The sequence below is a fragment of the Balaenoptera musculus genome, chromosome X (assembly GCF_009873245.2).
Source record: "Balaenoptera musculus isolate JJ_BM4_2016_0621 chromosome X, mBalMus1.pri.v3, whole genome shotgun sequence".
Lineage (NCBI taxonomy): Eukaryota > Metazoa > Chordata > Mammalia > Artiodactyla > Balaenopteridae > Balaenoptera > Balaenoptera musculus.
This window is the reverse complement of record NC_045806.1, coordinates 58920535-58943212: the sequence shown is the minus strand read 5'-3', so window position 1 is coordinate 58943212 and position 22678 is coordinate 58920535. Positions and strand designations below refer to the sequence as shown.

General features: G+C 38.9%; 2 protein-coding genes, 1 long non-coding RNA gene and 1 pseudogene across 3 annotated transcripts in view; 3 read left to right on the top strand and 1 right to left on the bottom strand.

Moving 5' to 3' along the window:
- HDAC8 (histone deacetylase 8) overlaps window positions 1-22678 on the top strand; it is a 238562-nt gene that overhangs the window by 134574 nt on the left and 81310 nt on the right. The window lies entirely within an intron of this gene.
- On the top strand, window positions 2223-3174 carry LOC118889013 (ADP-ribosylation factor-like protein 4A). Its single transcript, XM_036840556.1, is given in 2 exon segments — window positions 2223-2541; window positions 2544-3174. Coding segments are annotated over 2 exon segments (600 nt in total). The 5' UTR covers window positions 2223-2342; the 3' UTR covers window positions 2945-3174.
- On the bottom strand, window positions 6357-22542 carry LOC118889016. The gene is made up of 3 exons (XR_005018399.1): window positions 22531-22542; window positions 10277-10278; window positions 6357-6442 (listed from the first exon to the last, which is right to left on the bottom strand). It is a non-coding gene; the product is annotated as an uncharacterized LOC118889016 (long non-coding RNA).
- LOC118889015 lies at window positions 16418-17037 on the top strand (annotated as a pseudogene).

Genomic DNA, 22678 nt, shown 5'->3' with positions numbered 1-22678 from the left:
CCAACTCATGCTAGGAGGCCACCAGTGCCCTGATACCAAAGCCAGATAAAGACCTAACAAGAAAAGAAAATTACAGCCCAAAATATCTTATGATTATAGATGCAAAAATCCTTTAACAAAATACTAGGAAACTGAATTCAACTGCATATTAAAATGACCAAGGGGAATTTAACCCAGGTATGCAAGGATGGTTCAACATAAGAAAATCAATCAATATAATATATCACATTAATATAACAAAGGGGAAAAGCTACATGATCATCTCAATTGATGCAGAAAAGGCACTTGACAAAATCCAACACCCACTTATGATAAAAGCATTCAGAATACTAGGAATAAACAGAAACTCCTCAACATGATAAAGGGCATTTACAAAAAACCTACAGCTAACATAGTCAATGGTAAAAGATGAACACTTTCCCTCTAAGATCAGGAATAAGACAAGACACCCACTTTTACCACTGCTATTATATGTTATACTAGAATTTCTAGCCAGAGCAATTAGACAAGAAAAAAGGAAATAAAAGGCATTAAGATTGGAATGCAAGTAATAAAACTCTCCCTATTCACAGATGACGTGATTGTACATATAGAAGATACCAAAGAATCCACATGAAAGCTACTAGAGCTAATGAACAAACTCAGCAATTTTGCCGGTTGCAATACACACACAAAATCAAATGTGTTTTTATACACCAGCAATAAACAATCCAAATATTTTTAAGAAAGCAATTCCATATAGCATCCCAAAGAATAAAGTACCCAAGAATAAATTTAATCAAGGAGGTGAAAGACTGGTACACTGAAAACTACAAAATATTTGCTGAAGGAAATTAAAGAAGACCTAAATAAATGGAACAGCATCCTGTATTCACGGATTATAAGGCTTAATATTGTTGATATGTCAGTACTGCCCAAAGCAGCCTATAGATTCACTGTAATGCCTATCAAAATCCCAACAGCCTTTTTTGCAGAAATGAAAAGGCCAATCCTCAAATTCATATGGAATTTCAAGAGGCCCCAAATAACCAAAACAATCTTGAAAAAGAACAAAGTTAGAGGACTCACTTCCCAATTTCAAAACTTACTACAGTGCTACAGTAATCAAAACAGTGTGGTATTGGCAGAAGGACAGACATATAGACCAATGATATAGAATTGTAAGTCCAGAAATAAACCCATACATCTATGGCCAATTGATTTTCAACAAAGGTGCCAAATTCATTTAATGGGGAAAGAAAGAACTCTTCAACAAATGTTGCTTGGACAACTGGATATCCACATGCAAGACAATGAAGTTGGACTCCCTACCACACAACATATACAAAAATTAACTCAAAACAGATCACCAATCTAAATATAAGACCTAAAACCATAAAATTCTTGAAGAAAACATAAAACATAAATCTTCATGACCTTGGAATTGGCAGTGGATTCATAGACATGACAACAAGAGAAAAATAGATGAATTTGACTTATCAAAATTTAAAACTATTGTGGATCAAAGTACATTATCAAGAAAGTGAAAAGAAAATCTATAGAATGGGAGAAAATATTTGCAAATCATCTAATAAGGATTTAATATTCATAATATATAAAGAACTCCTAAGCTCAACAAGAAGACAAATAACCCATTTTAAAAATTGGTGGGCTGGGTGCGGAGCAGCGAGGTGAGGGGATCATGCTGCAGGGACAGCAGGCCTGCCCCAGTGGCTGCCACAGGTCAGACGCAGGGAGCACCCTCTGGCCAGCGGACAAAGGGTTAATGCGCCGACGGTGACCGCAGGCCGGATGTGAGAACCTCGGCGCAGCGTCCGCGCTGCAGGTGTGCCCGGGTGGGCGGAGCGAGCCGGCTGGCAGGGACCTGACCGACCGGCCAAGGCTCCCCTTCCCCTGCAGGGGTTGCTTGGCTCCCTTCGCAGGCACCCTCTTTTCTAACTTGAGGGCAACCGGTGGTGCCTGTGGACCGAGGGAGAGCCTGGCTCCGCAGTGCTGGGAGCGGCAGTTACTCTCACCAATTAGGGCGTGGGGGCGCATGTGGCATGTACGCGCTGATGCAGGTGACCAATGGGATTTGGGGTCAGGGGTGGGCCGTGTGGAGTGGGCATGGTCGTAGTCTGGAGCCACAGTTTCTAGTGAGGCAACGGCCAGAGCTGCGTGTAGAGCTAAGCTGAGCGGCGGTGGAGTGCTTCTCTGCCCCCGTGTAGAAGAGCCTACCAATGCTTTCTCATTTGGATCCAGGCTCCAATTCGGGAGTCTGGTAGCTGGATCCCCTAGGAAGAGAAGTTCTCAAGCAGTAAGAAGAAAGCCTTTCAATTTGGAACACTTCTTTGCAGCTGGAAATGGGGAATGGACTGTCAGACCAGACTTCGATCCTGTCCAGCCTGCCTTCATTTCAGTCCTTCCACATTGTCATTCTGGGTTTGGACTCTGCTGGAAAGACAACTGTGTTATACAGGCTGCAGTTCACTGAATTTGTAAATACCGTACCTACCAAAGGATTTAACACGGGAAAAATTAAGGTAACCTTGGGAAATTCTAAACAGTCACTTTTCACTTCTGGGATGTAGGTCGTCAGGAGAAATTAAGGCCACTGTGCAAGTCATATACCAGATGCACAGATGGCACTGTATTTGTTGTGGACTCTGTTGATGTTGAAAGGATGGAAGAAGCCAAAACTGAACTTCATAAAATAACTAGGATATCAGAAAATCAAGGAGTCCCTGTGCTTATAGTTGCTAACAAACAAGACCTGAGGAACTCATTGTCTCTCTCAGAAATTGAGAAATTGTTAGCAATGAGTGAACTGAGCTCATCAACTCCCTGGCATTTGCAGCCCACCTGTGCAATCATAGGTGATGGACTGAAGGAAGGACTTGAGAAACTACATGATATGATAATTAAAAGAAGAAAAATGTTGCAGCAGCAGAAAAAGAAAAGATGAATGGTGATAACCTTTTAGGTCTGTGTGGAGTAGGTTTTCTGTGGTCTGATTTTGACAAATGGAAGAGTGTCTGCAGCCTGGTTTGCCTGCCTGCCCTCCTGGATGCTGTTAAAGCTTTGTTTTGTTGAACAATCAGATGTCCAACTCTGTTGCCTTGTGGAAGATGAGTAAATGCAGTGCTTCTTAAAATGGCCTCTTCTCCCTACCCCACAAATCTTTTGGTACTACCATTTTGGAAGCCAAGCAAAGATAGAAAATTGACCAGAAAACAGCTGTAGAAATTTGACCTGAAGTTAGTGAAATAAAACTTTGAAGAGTGTCTGCTAAAAAAAAAAAAAAAAAAAAAATTGGCAATGCACAGAAATCTCTTGCATTCCTATACACTAATGATGAAAAATCTGAAAGAGAAATTAAGGAAACACTCCCATATACCATTGCAACAAAGAGAATAAAATACCTAGGAATAAACCTACCTAAGGAGACAAAAGACCTGTATGCAGAAAACTAAGACACTGATGAAAGAAATTAAAGATGATACAAACAGATCAAGAGATATACCATATTCTTGGATTGGAAGAATCAACGTTGTGAAAATGACTATACTACACAAAGCAATCTATAGATTTAATGCAATCCCTATCAAACTACCACTGGCATTTTTCACAGAACTAGAACAAAAAATTTCACAATTTGTATGGAAACACAAAAGACCCCGAATAGCAAAAGCAATCTTGAGAAAGAAAAATGGAGCTGGAAGAATCAGGCTCCCTGACTTCAGACTATACTACAAAGCTACAGTAATCAAGACAGTATAGTACTGGCACAAAAACAGAAATATAGATCAATGGAACAGGATAGAAAGCCCAGAGATAAACCCACGCACATATGGTCACCTTATTTTTGATAAAGGAGGCCAGAGTATACAATGGAGAAAAGACAGCCTCTTCAATAAGTGGTGCTGGGAAAACTGGACCACTACATGTAGAAGAATGAAATTAGACCACTCCCTAACACCATACACAAAAATAAACTGAAAATGGGTTAAAGACCTAAATGTAAGGCCAGAAACTATAAAACTCTTAGAGGAAAACATAGGCAGAACACTCTATGACATAAATCACAGCAAGATCCTTTTTGACCCACCTCCTAGAGCAATGGAAATAAAAACAAAAATAAACAAATGGGACCTAATGAAACTTAAAACCTTTTGCACAGCAAAGGAAACCATAAACAAGAGGAAAAGACGACCCTCAGAATGGGATAAAATATTTGCAGATGAAGCAACTGACAAAGGATTAATCTCCAAAATTTATAAGCAGCTCATGCAGCTCAATATCAAAAAAACAAACAACCCAATCCAAAAATGGGCAGAAGACCTAAATAGACATTTCTCCAAAGAAGATATACAGATAGCCAACAAACACATGAAAGAATGCTCAACATCACTAATCATTAGAGAAATGCAAATCAAAACTACAGTGAGGTCTCACCTCACACCAATCATAATGGCCATCATCAAAAAATCTGTAAACAATAAATGCTGGAGAGGGTGTGGAGAAAAGGGAAACTTCTTGCACTGTTGGTGGAAATGTAAATTGATACAGCCACTGTGGAGAACAGTATGGAGGTTCCTTAAAAAACTAAAACTAGAACTACCATACGACCCAGCAATCCCACTACTGGGCATATACCCTGAGAAAACCATAATTCAAAAATAGTCATGTACCACAATGTTCACTGAAGCTCTTTTTACAATAGCCAGGACATGGAAACAACCTAAGTGTCCATCAACAGATGAATGGATAAAGAAGATGTGGCACATATATACAATGGAATATTACTCAGCCATAAAAGAAACGAAATTGAGTTATTTGTAGTGAGGTGGATGGACCTAGAGTCTGTCATACAGAGTGAAGTAAGTCAAAAAGAGAAAAACAAATACCATATGCTAGCACATATATATGGAATCTAAAAAAAAATGGTTCTGAAGAACCTAGGGGCAGGACAGGAATGAAGATACAGATGTAGAGAATGGACTTGAGGACATGGGGAGGGGGAAGGGTAAGCTGGGACGAAGTGAGAGAGTGGCATGGACTTATATATACTACCAAATGTAAAATAGGTAACTAGTGGGAAGCAGCTGCATAGCACAGGGAGATCAGCTCAGTGCTTTGTGACCACCTAGAGGGGTGGGATAGGGAGGGTGGGAGGGAGATACAAGAGGGAGGAGATATGGGGAAATATGTATATGTATAGCTGATTCTCTTTGTTGTAAAGCAGAAACTAACACACCATTGTAAAGCAATTATACTCCAATAAAGATGTTAAAAAAAATTGGCAAAGGATTTAAATAGACATTTCTCCAGAGAAAATTTACAAATGGCCAATGAGCACATGAAAAGATGCTCAACGCCATTAGTTATTAGGGAACTGCAAATAAAAACCTCAATGAGAAACCACTTTATACCTACTGGGATAACTATAATTTTTAAAATGAAAATAGCAGGTACTACTGGGGATGTGGAGGAATTGGAACTCTTGTAAATTGCCACTGGGAATGTAAAATGGCACAGCCACTGTGGATAATAGTTTGGTGGTTTCTCAAAAAGTTCAGTATAGAATTACCATATGACCCAGCAGTTACACTCCAAGTTATATACCCAAAAGAACTGAAAACAGGGACTTAAACAGATACTTGTATTCAGTGTTTACTGTAGCATTATTCACAATAGGCAAAAGGTGAAATAACTCAAATGTCCATCAGTAGGTGAATGGATAAACAAAATGTGGTATATCCACACAATGAAATACTATTTGGCCATAAAAAGAAATGATGTTCTGATATAAGCTACGACATGGATGAACCTTGAAAGCATTATGCCAAGTGAAATAATCCAGACACAAAAGGACAAATATTATATAGTTCCACTTACACAAAATATCTACAATAGGCAAATTCATATAGACAGAAAGTAGGTTAGAAGTTACCAGTAATTGGGGGAAGGGGGAATGGGGAGTTATTGCTTAATGGGTACAGAATTTCTATTTGGGGTGATAGAAAAGTTTTGGAAATAGATAGTGGTGATGATTGTACAGTATTGTGAATGTACTTAATACACTGAATATTATACTTAAAATGGTTGCAATGGCATATTTTATGTTTTATATACTTTATCACAATGATATTAAAATTTTAAACATAAAGATAGACCATATCATGGATCACAAAAGAAATCTCAGCAAATTTAAAAGAAGGAAATCAAACAGGATATATTTTCTGACCAAAACAGAATCAAACAAATTAATAAAAGATAGTAGGATAATCTCCAAGTATTTAGATACTTAAAGAACACACTTCTGAATAATCCATTTGTCAAAAAACAAATTTCATGGAGAATCAAAAATTACATTAAAATGATTTAAAATGAAAATACAACATATCAAAATTTGTGGGACACAGCTAAATCAGTGCTGAGAGGGGAATTTACAGCACCAAATCTTTAAAAAAAAAGGATAATCTCAAATCAATAATTTAAGCTGCCACCTTAACATACTAAGAAGAGCAAATTAAATGAAACTGAAAACAATAATAATATAGAAAATGAAACAGAAAGGTGGTTCTCTGAAAACGTCAGTAAAATTGACTAATCTTTAGCAGGACTGACAAATTTAAAAACGGAGAAGACATAAATTGCCAAAATCAAGAGTGAAGTGGGGTATCACCACAAACCCTACAGACATCAAAAGGGTAATAACAGAATACATCTAACAACTCTACACACATAAACTTGACAAGTTAAATAAAATGAACTGCTACCTCAAAAACCACATACTACTGCAACTCGCCAAATATGAAATTATTTGAATAACCTATAACTATTAAGGAAATTGAATTTGTATTTGAAAACTCCCAAAAAAGAACTCTCCAGGCCTAGATGGTTTCACTGGAGGATTCTACCAAATGTTTAAAGAAGAATTCAAACCAAATCTATACAATCTTTCCAGAAAATAGAAGAGGAAGAAACACTTCACAACTCATTTCATTAAACCAGTGTTATCCTGATACCAAAACCAGACAAAGACAGTACAAAAAAAGGAAAACTACAGACCAGTATCTCTGCTCTGTGCATTCCATAGCTGAAAGACATAGCAAGCAGCATCTGAGGAGCATACAAAACAAATAGGAAAAAATAAAACTGTCCCTATTTGCAAATGACATTATTGTCTACAATACAATCCCAAGGAATCTACAAAAACCTCCTAGAACTAATAAATGTTTTCAACAAGGTCTCAGGATACAAGATTGACATACAAAAATCAATTGTATTTCTATGTACTATCCATGAGCACATGGAAACCAAAATTTAAAATACAATGCAATTTATAATCAGCTTTTAAAAAATGAAATACTTAGGTGTAAATCTAACAAAATATATACCAGACTTGTATGTTAAAACTGAAAAACCCTGATGAAAGAAATCAAAGATCTAAGTTCATGCAGAGACATACCGTGTTCATGGATTAGAAGACTCCACATAGTAAAGACGTCAATTCTTTCCAGATTTATGTACAAGTTTAAAATAATTCCTATCAAAATTCCAGTATGTTTTTTGAAAATATAGGCAAGATTATTATAAAATTTATATGGAAAAACAAAGGAACTAGAATAGCTAAAACAATTTTATGAAAGAAGGATGAAGTGGGAGGAATCACTTTACCAATTTTAAGACTTAATATATAGGTACAGTAATCAAGACTGTGTGGTATTGGCAAAGGAATAAACACATCAAAGAACAGAATAGAGATCCCAGAAACAGACCCGCACAAATACAGCCAACTGATTTTTGACTAAGGTCCAAAAGCAATTCAATGGAGGAAAGACAGCCTTTTCAATAAATAGTGCTGGAGCAGTTGAACTTCCATCAGCAAATTGGTAAATTTAGTTTAAGAAAAAGTAGAAATCTATTTTACTGTTTTTGCAGCTTCTCTGTAGATTTGAAAATTTTCAAAATAAAAAAATTGGGGAAGAGACATATAAAATATAGTGCAATTATATTAATTTACAGTGGAAGATATACCTGTTGGGTAACCACAATAGTCTTATCTACTCCAAGGGCATTTCTTTCCCAGGATCAAGGGAGCTAGGAAACTGAATTAGTAAATCAGAAGGTTACTTGATGAGCATGGAATCAGAGTGAAGGAAGTGACTGTTTCATAATTGAGTCTTCATCCTTAGGGACCACAATATGTGTGTCTGTCATATACGTGGTCTACCCAGCTCCCTCTGCTCTCCAGCCACTGCACAAATGTACACACTTCCCTCTCCCATCCCTTCCTGTCCCTCTGCATAGTGAGGAGTGGGGGGTGCTGGACAAACAGTAACATATCTTCACTCTCTAATCCCTCTTTTTCAAATAACTCGTACACCACCTTTCTGTAGCACATTATTCTTCAGACAGTTTACAGTAAAACTGATTAGATTGCAGCTTTCTTCGAGTACATTCCAGTCTTGCAGATATGCCCTGATCACCTTGATTACACTTGGATATTTCCCAAGTCTCCATCAGCAACACATCTACAACCATGTCTTTGTGTTATTTCACTCTCAGAATCATTCTGAGCCTATCTCCGAATTCCTGGGTCACCTTACTGCAGCCTAGACTCTGACTACACTTATTTCTTTAGTTTGATTTATTTTGCCAAGGTCCCATCATAGACAGATTTTTTTTCAAGGTGTTGACAATATTACTGCTTCTTTTGGTGTCTTTGCTACTGCTCTACAAATGTATTTTTACAAACAGTATGAGCTAAAGAAGGTATAATAGATGAAATGATAAAATTCGATTATATATATCTATGAAAGTGCTTTGAAAGTTAAAAGCACTGAACAAGTGTAAGAGATGATTATTGCTATAATTTAATAGGTAAAGCCACTGGCTGCTTCAGGCCAGACCTCATAGGATACTCCAGCCGGTCTGCTCTGTAGTTTTTCCACCTCACATTTCTCTCCCGTTTTCAGTCACGTGATGAGTAAGTCTCTGGGGAGTGAATCATGCTGCCAAAGCCACAGAGACTGATTTATAAAGCAGACCTCAAGGTGGTCATTTATAATGAGCAGTATATTAGGCAAGACAAGACTTTCATCAACAGCATAAAGGCCCTCCTGGCTGGTGGGTCGTCCCAGTCAAGAAACCAGTTATACACCATAAAGCTGCTCAGCAAACACCTAATTAGAACAAAAGGAATTGGATAGTCTCCAGAGTTTTGTTCTTCTTTTAATCAAGCCTAGGTACCTGAGAAATTGCCCTTCTCCATACTAGGAATAGTTCTGTCTACAGAAGCAAAGACGCCATTGTCCAAAAATAGACAGTCCTCTCCATGGTCGTTCCTGGAGATGCACTGACAGATTTTCTCTTGTTCACCCATCTCACTTTGCCAGTCATCTAAGTACCTGTCTTTACAACATTACCTCGAGACAATCCTGTTACAATTTCTGACATTACAGTTTACCTTAACATTAGTAACATTTTAGGGTGGTCATTTCTTGACACCTTAATATCTCCGTTTCCCAATATACAACGGGTTACCATGGCAGGCAGGCCCCATTGTTTACCACTTCAAAATGTGCTCATCCAACAGTGCCACAAAGAAACTTATGCTTCACTTCTTAAACTTTTTCATCTTTTTCCCCATCTGCCAAATAGCCAAAGTGCACTCTAGTGCCTTTAGGATATTACCAAAAGCTAGTCTGCTGCTTTAGTGCAAAAGTGTGGGTGCTACCTGAAGGCAAAAAGGAATACCTGCAGGTCTGTACCCAGCACCAACTGTTTGGGAACCAGAAATCTAGTCTGCTAAAGTTCAAAGGGAATGGAGAAACCTGAAGCTTAGAAAAGGTAAATGATTCAGTAAAATAGTATATATGAAATTCCTAGCACAGGCCCTCAATAATAGTTAGGAAAAAGAAATGAGCAAATTGTCCAAGGTCTCCCAAATAGTGAGTGGTAGGGCCAAAACTCCTCACGTAGTTGTTTCCCCACTAACACAGTGCCTCAAAAGTCATCTTGAAAAATATTTTGCTTTCCATCCTACTTTTCAGAAGTATTTTGTGGGGAAGAGCAGAGAGAAGCATCTGCCTGTATTTCATTGTAGACTGGAACTTGTTGACCTCAGCGTCAGAGTAACTTTCTCTGAAGCCTTCCCTGCGCCCCTTCTTCTGAGCCCCAGCGCCCTTTGATTAAATTCTGCCTTTTATCATCACTTGCACTTCCTTCTCTCCTATTTCTGGCCTCCTGAATATAAACTCTTGAAGTGTCCACTCACTCATCTTTATACGCCTCACAGTGAGGCCCAGTGTAGAGTCTGGCACATAGTAAGTACTCAACAAATTTCTGGTAATTTGAATTGAGTTCCATTAGCTGCAGCTTCTGTGATTCTCCATGATTTTTTGCCTGAGCCCCCTGTCTCCTGTCTCGATTCCTTTTAATAGTTTATACTACGAGCTGGGTGAAACTAGTTATGCTATCCTCAAGATTCCATGGAACTCTTTTCAAAATCTTTTCCTCCATTTTTCTTCACAACTCCATTTTGGTGAACTCTGCTTCCATCACCCCTTTCATTCATTCATTCGCTCATTCACTCACTCACAAATGCACAGTGAAGTAGACAGAGGGGCCCTACCTTTTAGAACTTGTAATCTCCTGGGAGATCAGCAGTAAACAAATAATAAAATAATTACAGATTGTGATAAGTGCTAAGGAAATAAACAGACGATACCGAGATCAGGACTGACCTCTCTGAGGGGATCAAATCTAGGTCTGAAGTACCAAAGCCATGAAGAACCCAGCCAGACAAAGCTGCATTCCAGGGAACAGCATGTGAAAAGGTAGGAAAGAGCTGGATATGCTCAAGAAAAAGCAGAAAGGTTGTGCGACTGGGGTGTATTGAGTGAGGTGTGGGGGGTGGGATGAGGTCAGAGAGGCAGGCAGGAGCCACGTTATGTAGGAGACTTGTAGGCTGAGGTAAGGAGTGTAATCTGACTCTAACTGTAGTGGGGGTCAAAGAGTTTTTAAGCAGAGGAGTAACATAAGCGAATTGACATTTTTAGAAGATGGTGCTGACTGTTGTGTGGAGGCCACATAGTGTGGGGACAAGAGAGGGTGCAGAGACCACTGTCCAGGCTAATACACTGGTCCAGCTGAGGACTGCTGGGGCCTGGACTAGGGTGGTGGCAGTGAAGATGGTATGATTCAAGAGATATTTTTGAAGTAGAATTGAAGGATTCTGGATTTGCTGATAATTTGAATGGGGGACCTCTTTGTTTTACTGTTTAGGAAGGTAAGGCACAGGAAGACTAAGTTGATAGGGAATAATTTTTGTGCTGTAACTGAACCCTGATTTCGTGTTCTTTCTCTGCACTACTCTGCTTTTCATAATCTTCAGCAATTCTCACTACCTTTGTGTCTTCTCCCAAATGCAATCATTCACCAAATCCAGCCCCCTCCTTTTCTGTGCCCCCTGAATCTCCTGCCTGCACTTGCCATGCCCATTCTGCTCTGGGTTATAGTGACTGCCTTCTGGCTGGCTTTGCTGCCTCCTTCCAGCCTTGCAGTGCAGGTCATTTTTCATGGCTTCACTTCAACCGTGTCTCTAATAACTCTCCAGCAACTCCCTACTCATTCAAATGAAAATCCAGACTTTGGGCAGTGGCTTCACAGCACTTCCCCAGCTAGGTCCACCCAACCCTTCCTGTTTGCTCTCGTCTCCCATTATAACCCAGCCCACATCTTCAATTTTAGCCTTTTTGTGGCTACCCCTCCCAGCTCTGAGCTATTAGGCCAGCTGCTTTGTGTATGAAATTCCCCTCTTTTGCTCTTTCTTCTTGACTAGCAAGTCATAGATTTTTCCTGAATCATTTCAGTCATTCATTCTTTATTTCACCAAATAATAATTGAGTACCTCCTTTGGGCCGGACACTACTAGCTACTAGGCATGAAAAAATCAGTAGAGATGGTACCTGCCCTCAAGGAGCTTGCAGTCTGTTGGGGGAGGCAGATCTGTAATGAAATAATCACGATGTGTTGTATTAAGTGGCCCAGGGGCTATAGATACAGAATGCTGGAGCTACACACAAGAAGTAGCAACAAACCCTACTGAGGGAAACAAGAAAGGCTTCACAGAGAAGGTGGCATTTGAACTGAGTAGAAAGGTATACAAGTATTTTTGCAGGTGAAGAGAGAGAGTAAGGGCATTCCTGGAAGAAAGAATCCGTTGTTATTTGATAATCATAATAGCTAGCAGGTACTGCTTTTTCAGGTATATGTATACTTGTGATAGGGCGGAATATGCTGGGATTATAGTGAGAGGTTCAGTATGGCTGGAGTATGGGACACATAGAAAGGCATATTGGAAAATGAGAATAGGAGAGATTGGGACAAGATTCTACAAGCAGTAGGAGCCAGGAGAGATCTTTTTTTTTTTTAATTTACTTTTTGGCTGTGTTGGGTCTTCATTGCTGCGTGCAGGCTTTCTCTAGTTGCAGCGAGTGGGGGCTACTCTTTGCTGTGATGCACAGACTTCTCATTGTGGTGGCTCCTCTTGTTTCAGAGCACAGGCTCTAGGCACGCGGGCTTCAGTAGTTGTGGCTCACGGGCTCTAGAGCACAGGCTCAGTAGTTGTGGCACACGGGCTTAGTTGCTCTGCAGCATGTGGGATCTTCCCAGACCAGGGCTCGAACCCATGTCCCCTGCATTGGCAGGCAGATTCTTAACCACTGCACCACCAGGGAAGTCCCCAGGAGAGATATTTAAAAGAGGGAGTGTCATGATCAGTTTTGGAACTGTGGCAGCTACAGTTGGTACACAGGTTATAGAACCATGGAGGTGATTACAGAGGTCCCGTGAGAGATGAAGGCTTCAACCAAGGTGAAGGCAGAGGGAACAGAGAAGAGGACATATCTACACTAAGACTGACAGGGTTGGGAGTCTGATTGGACATAGTGGAGTGGGAAAAAGCAGAATCAGGAGATGACTCCAAGATTTCTAACAGGATACCATTAAGTGGGATAGAGAACAGAAGAGGAGGAAAGGGTTTAAGACAGAAGATCAGGAGTTTATTTCGAGCAATTTGAGTTTGAGTCACCAATCAACATACGAGTAGAAAAGTCCAGGAAGCAAATGGGTACAAAAGTTTGGTGCTCAGAAGAAAGCTCGCCACTCACAGCATCTAAAAATTCATCCATTCTCTAAGCGCTATATCTCTTCCTATGTATTCTGAGTGTTATGCTAATTGTACACTTGTCTACCCTAAAAATCAGGGGTCCTCCTCAGTATGAAGCTTATGTCCTTGCAGTAGCCTACAAGACCCAGCATGATCTGCCCTCTATCACCTCTCTGACCTCATTTCCTACTGCTCTGTCCTCCACCACACTGTCCTACTTGCTGTTCTTAGAAGGTATCAGGCACAAGGCACACTCCCACTTCAATATTTTGCACTGGATGTTTCCTCTGCTTAGAATGCTTTACTGTGGATGTTAACATGACTAACTCCTTCAAGTCTTTGCTCAGTTGCAACTTTTTCAATGAGACTTACCCTGACCACCATATTTAATACTATAGCTGCCCATCCCCCCTCCCTGACCACTCACACTTTTTTTTCACCAATAGCACTAATCATCTGCTAACATACAGTGTAATTTACTTATGTATTATGTTTATTGTTTATCAACTCTGTCTCTCCTCTAGAATGTAAACTTCTTGAGGGCAGAGATTTTTTTCTTTTATTCACTAATATATGTCAAGCACCTAAAACAGTGCTTGGAGCATGATAAACACTCAGTATATATTTATATTTGTTGAATAAATGAATGAGAGTATAGGTTCCTGCATCAGTCTCCCTTCTAAAATTTCTGTTTGCATGGGCCTTGTACCCTCAGGGCCAAATAGAAATATAGGAAGGGGAAATGAGTAGATATAAGAATAACAATGCCATTTGGCAGCCACACATTTCTGGTATATTAAAATAAAGCCTTTCTTAACTGGCCCCTTTCATAGTTTGTATGACTTATTGCTACTGTAGCAAATTACCACGAACTTAGTGGCTTAAAACAGCACAAATTTATTCTCATACAGTTCTGGAGGTTAAAAGTCTAAAATGGGTCACAGGACTACATTCCTTCTGGAGGTTCTAGGGCAGAATCTGTTTTGTTGCCTTTTCCAGCTTCTAGAGGTCTCCTGCATGCCATGGAGGTTCCTTCCTCCATCTTCAAAGTACATCACTCCAACCTCTGCTTCTGTCACCACATCACCTCTCTGTCTGTGTATTTCCTGCTTTCCTATTTCCCTTATGAAGATCCTTGTAATTACATTGAGTTCACCCATATAATCCAGGATAATCTCCCCATCTCAAGATCGTTAATCATGTCTGCAAAGTCCTTTTTGCCATGTAAGTTAGCATATTCACAGATTCTGGGTATTAGGACTTGGACATCTTCAGGGAGCAAGCATACAGACTAAGACACAGATTGACAAGGGTTTGTTCAAAGGTGTAACCTAGTTCTGAAGACACCACACACCCTGGAGACATGTGTAGATTCAAATGTTCTAGAGCAACACTACCCAATAAAACTTTCACAATGATGGAAATGTTCTATATCTGCACTGACCAATACGGTACCCACTAGCCACATGTGGTTACTGAGCACTTGAAATGTGGCTAGTGAGACGGAGGAACTACATTTTTCATTTTATTTTATTTTATTTTATTTTCACTAATTTACATTTAATAGCCACATGTGGCTAAGTGGTTACAGTATTGGACAACAGAGGCCTGCAGCTGGGGGGAAGGGACAGACAGTAAGGAAAATTTTTTGTCTAAGTTTTAACTTTGAGTAGAATTTAAAAAAAAAATACCTCCCTGAGATTTTATGACACCTGGTTTGGAGATTGAATATATATTATGTGAATGGCACAAAAAACCACAGGCCACGATTTTTAATTTAAAGTGGACCTAGGTTTGTGATGCCTCAAACACCAGGGAAAATCAAATTGAAAGCTTTCATGGGAGAATGCACTGTTACTCTCGGGCCACATGGAAATCCCACAGAGAGTTCTAACAAACTCCTTCACAATCAAAAGTCACAATTTACACAAGAAAACCAACTTCCAGGAGGAAGCAGTCAACAGGGGGGAAAAAAAAGGTAAAACATAACTAGACCCGCAGAGATTTTAGATATTTACATTATCATATACAGGATATTAAATAGATATGTTAAATACATTTAAGGAAATAAAAAAGTACAGAGCAAAGAGCAAGAGACTATCAAAAATGACCTGCTACCACATAGCACAGGGAGATCAGCTCGGTGCTTTGTGACCACCTAGAGGGGTGGGATAGGGAGGGTGGGAGGGAGGGAGACACAAGAGGGAAGAGATATGGGGATATATGTATATGTATAACTGATTCACTTTGTTATAAAGCAAAAACTAACACACCATTGTAAAGCAATTATACTATAATCCAATAAAGATTTTTTAAAAAATTGACCTGCTAGGTTTGAAAAAGAACTAAATAGAATACCTAGAAATGAAAAATATAATAATTGTTATTAAAAACCGTGATGAAGTTTTATGCATCAGTTGAAGAGAAATTAGGAAACTGGAAAATACATCTGAAAAAATCACACAAAATTCAGAAAAGAGGTACAAAGAGATGGAAAATATGAGTGCTTAAGAGATATGGAGGATAAAGCAAAAAGGCCCAATATTAATCTCTTTAGAATTCTACAAAGGAATAATAGAAAAGGGGGAGAACCATTCAGATAAATCATAGCTGGAAATTTTCCAGAATTTTGAAAAACAAAAATCTGCAGGTTCCGGAAAACTAAGAAATTCCAGGCAAGATAAATAAAAAGAAATTAATATCTACATGCATCACAGTCAACTGCAGAACACCAGAGACAAAGATAAGATCTTAAAACAAGCTAGAAGTAAAAGACTGATCACATACAAAAGAACAACAATTAGACCAATAGGTGACTTCTCAACAGCAACATTGGAAGCCATATTAGAATATAATGTTGAAAGTGCTTAGAGAAAATAATTTTCATCTTAAAATTATATATACTGTGGGGCTTCCCTGGTGGCGCAGTGGTTGAGAGTCTGCCTGCCAGTGCAGGGGACGCGGGTTCGGGCCCTGGTCTGGAAGGATCCCACATGCCGCAGAGCAGCTGGGCCCGTGAGCCACAACTACTGAGCCTGCGCATCTGGAGCCTGTGCTCTGCAACAAGAGAGGCCACGATAGTGAGAGGCCCGTGCACTGTGATGAAGAGTGGCCCCCACTTGCCACAACTAGAGAAAGCCCTCACACAGAAATGAAGACCCAACATAGCCAAAAATAAATAAATTAATTAAAAAAAAGAAAAAAAGAAAAAAAATTATATATACTGTGGCCCACTCACTGAGCCGCCACTGAGGACTCAGCAGCCTCCCCCTCGAGCCCCCTCGCTTCCCGACGCTCTGTCCCCCCCACCCGCCTTCTCCAGCCACCACCTTCTGCAGGCCACTTCCACCGAGGAAAAGGAATCGTATCGTATGTCCGCTATCCAGAACCTCCACTCTTTTGACCCCTTTGCTGATGCAAGTAAGGGTGATGATCTGCTTCCTGCTGGCACTGAGGATTATATCCATATAAGAATTCAACAGAGAAACGGCAGGAAGACCCTTACTACTGTCCAAGGGATCACTGATGATTACGATAAAAAGAAACTAGCGAAGGCGTTTAAGAAGAAATTTGCCTGCAATGGTACTGTACTTGAGCATCCAGAATATGGAGAAGTAATTCAGCTACAGGGTGACCAGTGCTAGAACATATGCCAGTTCCTCGTAGAGATTGGACTGGCTAAGGACGATCAGCTGAAGGTTCATGGGTTTTAAATGCTTCTGGCTCACTGAAGCTTAAGTGAGGATTTCCTTGCAATGAGCAGAATTTTCCTTCTGTCCCTTGTCACAAGTTTAAAAACCTCACAGCTTGTATAATGTAACCATTTGGGGTCTGCTTTTAACTTGGACTAGTGTAACTCCTTCATGCAATAAGCTGAAAAGAGCCAAAAAAAAATTATATATACTGTGAAACTGTCTTCAGAGAATAAAGGCAACATAAAGGTATTTTAATATAAAAAAATTTTAAAGCGTTTACCACCAACATTTGTCACTGAATAAGGAAAATTATCCAAAAAAGAAGTTCCAAGATGTACAAAAGAACTTTAAGTAGAAAACAAAAGTTAAACATGTGGGTAATATTAATAATTTATAATTTGTGGGATTAAAAGAAGACAAAAAACACAGAATTTAAAGGCTTCACAATAGCAACTCATGTTGTTGAGGATTAGAGTCAAGACATTCTAGGGGTCCCTTTGAGAAGAGGGTACATATGTTAATTAATTCTAGGTTTTATTGAATTAAGTAAGCATGTTAGAATTTCAAAGATAGCCACTAAAAGAAGAGAAAAAGAATGAATATCTTCCAAAGTAATAGAAGCGGAAAAGTGGAACAAGAAAAAATCAATTGATTCAAAAGAGGAAAAAACACAGCAAAACTGGAACGCATGGAATAAAATAAGACAATATAAATAAATCCAAATATATAGTTTTTTTCTTAAAATACAGTTTTAGAAATTTAAAAACAGTTTTAAATAACTCTTTGGGTCAAAGAAGAAATCTTAATGGAAATTAGAAAATATTTAGAAATGAGCTTGTATGTTGCACCTAAAGTGGTGGTTACAGGGCTGTTTATAGCCTTAGGAGAGTATATTAAAAAGGAAGAGGGAGTTCCCTGGTGGCCAGGCTTTCACTGCCATGGCCGAGGTTCGATCCCTGGTCGGGGAACTGAGATCCCACAAGATGTTCAGTGTGGCCAAAAAAAAGGAAGAAAGGCTGAAAGTTAATGAGCTAAGCATTCAACTTAAGAAGTTAGATAATAAACAATAGAATAAATCCAAAGAAAGCAGAAGGAAGGAAATAATAGACACAAAAGCAAAAATTATTAAAATATAAAACAAAGATAAGTAGAGAAGATCACCAAAGCCAAGAATAGCAAGAGTCTATGGCATTTGAGCCATGACTCACTCCCTTATCACAACTCCCCCCACCCCACCTCTGCTTTGCAGAATCTCTACCCCAAAGTCACTACTCTGGGCAGTTGCAGCCAAGAGGATGCAGGTTCCTTCCTGCTGCAGTACCCAGTCTGGGGTTATGATTTCACCAAGGGAAGGGCAGGCTGCTGGAATTTTTCATCTCTCCCAGCTCCATGTTGCAGAAGCTCAAGTCCAAGCAGACATGGTCAAGAAAACCAGATCTCTTTTCCTCCACCCAGCTCCCACTCTAACCTGGGCAAAACTTTTTGGCCAACCCAATATAAACCCTGAACTGTGATAGTAGCCTCCAAACCACAGAGATATCCAATGATAAAGGTTAAAAATCTAACTGATTTGGGAGGCTTAAGCACAACCTTGACAATAAATGGCTTGTGCCAACCCAGGAGTAACCCCTAGGTAGTCAAGCAAAGAAATTTAAAACAAGGGGAAAAAATCAGAGCAGGGACATCAAGCTTTACACTATAGGGAGGATAAACTTTATAATGTTCATTCAAGTTATCAAACAAATAACCAAGAAATTAAAAGCCACCAGCCTGGGGTGGGGTGGGGAATCAGTATCCCATAGTTCCTACCATATATTGTCTACAATGTCCAGATTTCAACAAAAAAATTATGAGAAAAGTAATTTTTTCCTGCCCCTCCTCCAAAAAACAGGAAAATATGACCCATACACAGAAGAAAAAAATAAGAAAAGAAAAGCAATAAAAATACTCTCTTTAAAGAGGCTCAAGTGGAGGATGTAGCAGACAGAGATTTCAAAACAATTGTTATAAGTATGCTCAAAGAACTAAAGGTAGCTATGCTTAAAAGAAGTAAAGGAATGTGTGATGGCAATGTCTCAATAAATATAAATTATCAATAAAGAAATGGAAATTAGGGATTCCCTGGTGGCACAGTGGTTAAGAATCTGCCTGCCAATGCAGGGGACATGGGTTCGAGCCCTGGTCCAGGAAGATCCCACATGCCGCGGAACAACTAAGTCCATGCACCACAACTACTGACCCTGAGCTCTAGAACCCACAAGCCACAACTACTGAAGCCTGTGCACCTAGAGCCTGTGCTCCACAACAAGAAAAGCCACCACAATGAGAAGCCCATGCACCACAACGAAGAGTGGCCCCTGCTCACCGCAGCTAGAGAAAGCCTGCACACAGTAACAAAGACCCAATGCAGCCAAAAATAAAATAAGTAAATTTATTAAAAAAAAAAAAAAGAAAGAAAGAAATGGAAATTATAAAAAAGAACCAAATGTATATTCTGGAGTTGAAAAGTATAGTAACAAATGAAAACATTGCTAGAGGGGGCTCTACAGTAGATTTGAGTTGGCAGAAGAAAGAATCAGTCCACTTGAGGATATAACAATAGATATTATGCAATCTGAAGAACAGAGAGAAAAACTGAAGATGAACAGAGCCTCAGCGAAATGTGGGATATAAATAAGTGCATCAATATATGCATAATCGGAGTACTAAAAAGAGAGGAAAGCATTAAAAGGACAGAAAAAGATATTCAAAAAAATTGCTGAAAACTTTTCAAATTTCTTATTTTCTCCTTTTTTTTTTCCCTTTTTTTTGGCCACACTGCCTGCACGGCTCACAGGATCTTAGTTCCCTGGCCAAGGATCAAACCTGGGCCCCAGCAGTGAAACCACAGAGTCCTAAACACTGGACCACAAGGGAATTCCAAAATTTCTCAAATTTGATAAAAATAAAACTTTACACACCCAAGAAACTCAATTAATTCTAAGTAAACCCAAAGAGATCATACCCAGTATCATCACAGTAAAATGTTGAAAAACAAAAAGAAAATCTTGAAAGCAGGAAGAGAAAAAAAACACATCACATACAGGGGAACCCCCATAAGATTAACAGCTGACTTCCCATCAGAAGCAATGGAGTCAAGAAGGATGATATAGTCAAACTACTGACAGTTTAAAAAAAAAAAACACCAAGAATCACGTATCTAGCAAAAATGAAGGTGAATTAAAGACATTCCCAGGTGAAAAAAAAACCCCAGAGAATTCATTGCTAGGATACCTTTCTTAAAAGGACTACTAAGTGAGGTTCTTCAGGCTGGAAACACGTGATGTCAGACAGTAATTTGAATGCACATGAAAAACAAGGAATGCTTGTGAAGGTAATTATGTGGGTAATTAGAAAAGACAGTATAATTGCATATTTCTTCCCCTTTCCCCTCTTGACTGATTTAAAAATCAATTACATAAAACAATATGAATATGAATGTATTGTTGGGGCTATAATATATAGAAACATAACATTTGACAATAACAACACAAAGGAAGGGAATGGGAAGAAAGCTGTATTGAAATAAGGAAATGACAATAATGGTAATTCCAATCCACAGAAAGAAATGGAAAGAACCAGAAGAGTAAGAATGTTAGTGAACACTAGAAATATATATTTACTCTCTTCTCTCAGTCTTTATTTATTTATTTATTTGTTTATTTATTTATTGTATTTTGGCTGCACTGTGCAGCATGAGGGATGGTTCCCTGACCAGGGATCAAATCTGGGCCTCCGCAGTGTAAGGGCCAAATCCTAACCACTAGGCCATCAGGGAACTCCTCTCAGCCTTTTTAAAAGACATAAAATTATATAAAGTAATAATTACAGCCATATATTGTTGGATTTATTACATATATAAATATATATGTATGTATGACAATAATATCAAAAAGGGGGAGGCAATGAAGCTCTATAAAATGTCTATATTTCACTAGAACTAAGTCAGTATAAATCTGAAGTAGATTCTAATAAGATGTGTATTATAAGCCCTAGAAAAACCACAATGAAAATAACTCAAAAATAAATAATTTTAAAAATCATGAAAGGAATTAACATGTTACATGAGAAAATATCCACCTAATACTAAGGAAGATAACAAATAAACAAAGACATGTGACATATAGAAAACAAAAACCAAAATGGCAATGTAAAGCCAAGCATATAAATAATAACAATAAATGTGACTGAATTAAACAATCCAATTGAAAGAAAGATATTATCAGACTGGATTTTAAAAAAAGACAAGGTCCAACAATATGCTGTCTACAGAAGGCACTCTTTTCATCCAAAGGCACAAATAGGTTGAAAGTAAAAGGATCAAAAATGATATTCCATGCAAACAACAACCCTAAAAAGCTGGAGTGGCTAAACTAATATCAAAATATAGACTTTATAGGGAATTCCCTGGCTGTCCAGTGGTTAGGACTCCATGCTTCCACTGCAGGGGGCATGGGTTCAATCCTGGTCAAGGAACTAAGATTCCGCATGCCACACGACGTGGCCAAAAAAAAAAAGGAAAAAAATATATAGACTTTATAACAAAAAAAAATTACTAGAGATGAATAAGGACATTTCATAATGATGGAAGGGTCAATCCATCAGGAAGATACAATTATAAATGTATATGTACCTAACAACAGAGCCCCAAAATACATGAAACAATAATTGACAGGCTGGACAGAATGGAAGCGAGAAATAGACAAACAATAATAGTTTGAGAATTCAATGCCCACTTTCCATAATGGATAGAACAACTAGGCAGAGGATCAAGGGAATAGAAGACGTAACCTAAACTAGACCTGACATAGATCTATGAAACACTCCACTGGAAAACAACAGGATAAACATTCTTCTCAAATGCACATGGAACAGTCTCCAGAATAGACCATAGGCTAGGCCATAGAGCATAGAAGGAGTGAAATCATACAAAGTATGTTTTCTGACCACAATGAGATGAAAGTAGAAATCAATAACAGGGAAATTTGGGAAATTCACAAATATGTGGAAATTAAAAAGCACACTCATAAAATGACCAGTGGATCATAGAAAAAAACACAAGGGAGGGACTTCCCTGGTGGCACAGTGGTTGAGAATCCATGTGCCAATGCAGGGGACACAGGTTCAATCCCTGGTCCAGGAAGATCCCACATGCTGCAGAGCAACTAAGCCTGTGCACCACAACTACTGAGCCTGCACTTTAGAGCCCGTGAGCCACAACTACTGAACCCACACACCACAACTACTGAAGCCCATGTGCCTAGAGCCTGTGCTCTGCAGCAAGAGAAGCCACCGCAGTGAGAAGCCCACGCACCGCATCAAAGAGTAGCCCCTGCTCGCCACAACTAGAGGAAGCCCACGCACAGCAACGAAGACCCAGTGCAGCCAAAAAAAAAAATTGTATATTAAAAAAAAAACACAAAGGAAAATAGAAAATAATTTGCGATGAAGGAAAATGAAGAAACAACATAGCAAAATGTATGAGATGTAGCTAAAGCAGTGCTCAGAGGGAAATTTGTGGCTATGAACACCTATGTTAAAAAGAAAGATTTCAACTCAATACCCAACCTTTCATCTTATGAAATCTGAGAAAGAAGAGCTAACTAAATCCAAAGCAAGGATAAGGAAGGAAATAACAAAGATTAGAGAGGGAATAAATGAAAAAGAAAAAATAGAAAATCAATGAAACCAAAACTTGTTCTTTGAAAATGTCAACAAACATTTAGCTAAAAGAGCTAAAATGACTAAGAAAAAAGAGGCAAGACTCAAATAACTAAAATCAGAA